Below are 3406 nucleotides of genomic sequence, written 5' to 3'. Positions count from 1 at the left end.
AAAAACATTCCTCCCAGGAGTGGGATGGAAATTGGCATTTCTTATTACCTGATGTTTTTATATACATCTTGCCATTCACAAGAAGGTTGGTCTTGATTGTTAAAAACAGAGCCAAAGCACTCATCAGCGAAACACTTGAGAATTTGATGTTGGTATTCGGACGTTGGTGTCTTGGCTTCCTTTTCGAGGTCTGACTTTCTCACAGCTATGAGGAATCTCTCAGTAGTGACTGAATTTATCCTGCTGGGCATCCCCTACACTGAGGACCTGGAGAGCATGCTCTTTGTCCTGTTTTTGGGTTTCTACATCTTCACTCTTCTGGGGAACCTGCTCATCCTCCTGGCGATTGTCTCCTCCACTCGCCTCCACACCCCCATGTACTTCTTCCTGTGTCAACTGTCTGTGTGTGACATATTTTTCCCTTCTGTGAGCTCCCCCAAGATGCTCTTCTACCTCTCAGGGAACAGCCGGGTCATCTCCTACGCAGGCTGCGCGTCACAGCTCTTCTTCTACCACTTCCTGGGCTGTACCGAGTGCTTCCTGTACACGGTGATGGCCTATGACCGCTTTGTCGCCATCTGCTACCCTCTGCGCTACACGGTGATCATGAGCCACAGAGCGTGCGCCAGCCTGGCCGTGGGGACCTCCTTTTTTGGCTGCATTCAGGCCACCTTTCTAACCGCTCTCACCTTCCAGTTGCCCTACTGTGGCGCCAACGAGGTGGACTATTTCTTCTGTGATATCCCGGTGATGCTGAAGCTGGCTTGCGCTGATACCTCAGCCCTGGAGATGGTGGGGTTCATCAGTGTGGGCCTCATGCCCCTCACTTGCTTCCTTCTCATCCTCACCTCCTACAGTCGCATTGTCTGCTCCATCTTGCAGATCCGCTCTGCAGAGGGCCGGCGCCGCGCCTTCTCCACCTGCAGTGCCCACCTCACTGCCATCTTGCTTTTCTACACGCCAGTGGTCCTCATCTACCTAAGACCAACCCCAAGCCCCTGGCTGGATGCAACTGTCCAGATCCTGAATAACCTGATCACCCCCATGCTGAACCCCTTGATCTACAGCCTCAGGAACAAGGAAGTCAAATCATCTCTGAGGAAGGTGCTACATCACTTGGGCTTCCTTCCTGAGCAGTTGTAGGGATAGAACACTGGGGAAGGTTCAACCGCACTTTGTAGCTTCTGTAACAATTTTATGGGGTTCTCACAAATACTTTTGAATCGGAGAGCACAGGTATTATTATGATTATCTCCATTTTAGAATGTGGGGACTGTGATTCCAAGAGTTTAATGTGACTTGTTGGAGGACACATGAGGAGGGAATGGTAGAATGAAGGCTCCAGGGCGGGTGTTCTGGCTCTGGGACTTCTTCTCTCTTGAGGATCTCATGCTTCTGATGAAAGAAGGAAGGAGCTCTCCCTAGGAAGCAGAACAAGCTGGACCTTCTGCTTCCCAGTATTTATTTTCTGCCTCCTCCTACAGCCCCTCTACCTCTTCTTTCCCCCTCACCCTTGGCATTTCTTTGACCTGGCTGTAGTGATTGTCTCCTCAAATGCTTGCATTGGTGAAGCCCTCCTTTTACTGCTCTAGGAGTTGTTGAAAGAAAATGGGAGGGGTGCATACCCGAGGTTTCAAGTGACACCCTACAAAAACGTAAAGAAGTTGTGTGAAGAGAAGTCCTCCAGCTGAGGGCTGAGGTGGGTCTGAGTGAAGCGGAGCTTCTGACTGATGTACGTCAGCTACAGACCTCATCTGCTGGGCTCAGACCTAGGAGCAGGCGTGGATGAGAATGTGGAAGGGACAGATGGGGGATCCACGGAGGGGTGACTGTGCTGTGATACTCTTTGGACGTGGCTTTGTACTGCTCACTGCCAACAGGGAGTGATGTTGGGTCCACGCTATCATTGTTTTGTATCTTTGGTGTCTCTGTTTAATGAAGGGGATGAAGTTTGGTCCCCGTCACTAAATTTCTTCACTTACTGGCTGAAATATGGGACGAATGAAAACATGCACAATTTCAGTACAGCGAACCATTGTTTTTACGACTGAATGCAATGGGGAGAATGTTCCACTTGGGGAATACAGATGCTATGATGTTTCTTCTCACAGTGATACAGAAAGACAAGGCCACAGGGAGGATGGTAATGGAAGAAGAAAGGCAAAAACAGAGAGACCAGCTCTCTTCTCCTGTCTGTACTTCTTAGAATGAGGGAGCAGCCAAGGAACCTGCCAGACCAGACTAGTGCCTCTGGGTCTGTGCCTTCTGCCACTGGGGTAAGGGACCTCAGTGTCTTGGATGTTCTCCGTAGACCCCAGCCTGATTCCATACTCTCCTTCCCTCTGGAAGTCATTACTCTCTTGAATTTTGTGCTTATTATTCTCATTTTTCTTTAAGTTTTACCCCATATGTTTGTGTCTCTCAATGCCATATTGCAAGTTTTTGAACTTTATATTAATTTAATTCTATTGAAATTTGCTATCTTTACTTAAATGTTACTCTTTTGACATTTATGTCTTTGCATGTGTCTGAAATTAGTTCATTACTGCCAAAGTGCAAATTCCATTGTACGGATTTATCAACGTTAACTTTCTGTTGTTTTTACTTATAAATAAATGTGAATTTCCACAATATAAGAATCCTTTCATTTTAAACAGCCAAAATGTTTGGTGGGTTCTTTCTACTTTTTGGTATATATAGATATGACACAAGGATACAATCATCAGTTTCTTTTTAAGACTTCCTTCTAAAAAAAGAGAAAATGAAAATATTATTTAGTTTGGGTTTTCCCAAAAGCAGCCTCTGAGGGAAAGGTTTGAGGATAAACAATTTTAGGGGGAAGATTATCCCAGAAAACATGATAAAAGAGAAGGAAAGTGACACAGGGAAAGAACAGTCAATTAAGCAAGTGTCAATGAATGGGTTACCACTGTGAGGAACTGGGGCTCAACTGTACCAAGGATCTTCTGAAAAATGGTGTATAACAACCTCAAAGTTGTCCTACTGAGTTGCAAAAGAATCTGGGTGTATTTTTATGCCAAGTCCTGCCCCCTATTGGTTGGTGGATGTTCTTGGGAGCATTAATTATCACAAGTATCTGGTCTGCTCCATACATGTAGACTCAAAAAAATTCCTTGGCCAAAGACTACTCCCAGGTAAACGACATGGAGAGTCCATGGGACCTAAGGACACCGTCTGAAGGTGACCTCTGGAGTGGGGTAAGGGGATACGGTCTGAGGTCCTAAGAAATGTTACGGTCATAATTCTTTTAATTCTAAACTAGTATCTTTCAAAATGCAAACCACACAATACTACTCTGCTTCTTTAGGCTTTTCAACAATTGTTTGATGCTTATAGATTGAATTATAATAACTTAGTAACTAGTAAAGGATCTGTAAAATTTACA

At 45.4% G+C, this 3406-nt stretch overlaps 1 protein-coding gene across 1 annotated transcript; it reads left to right on the top strand.

Moving 5' to 3' along the window:
- Positions 1 to 207: 207 nt before the first annotated feature.
- On the top strand, positions 208 to 1143 carry LOC308350351 (olfactory receptor 10D1B-like; the record flags this gene model as incomplete). Its single annotated transcript, XM_080815533.1, has 1 exon — positions 208 to 1143. One exon carries the CDS (start codon positions 208 to 210, stop codon positions 1141 to 1143), a length of 936 nt encoding a protein of 311 aa, XP_080671659.1.
- Positions 1144 to 3406: the final 2263 nt, after the last annotated feature.

The sequence above is a fragment of the Martes martes genome (genome assembly GCF_963455335.1).
Source record: "Martes martes genome assembly, chromosome: 10".
Classification (NCBI taxonomy): domain Eukaryota; kingdom Metazoa; phylum Chordata; class Mammalia; order Carnivora; family Mustelidae; genus Martes; species Martes martes.
The sequence above is the reverse complement of the archived record's forward strand: the minus strand, read 5'-3'. Positions and strand labels throughout refer to the sequence as shown.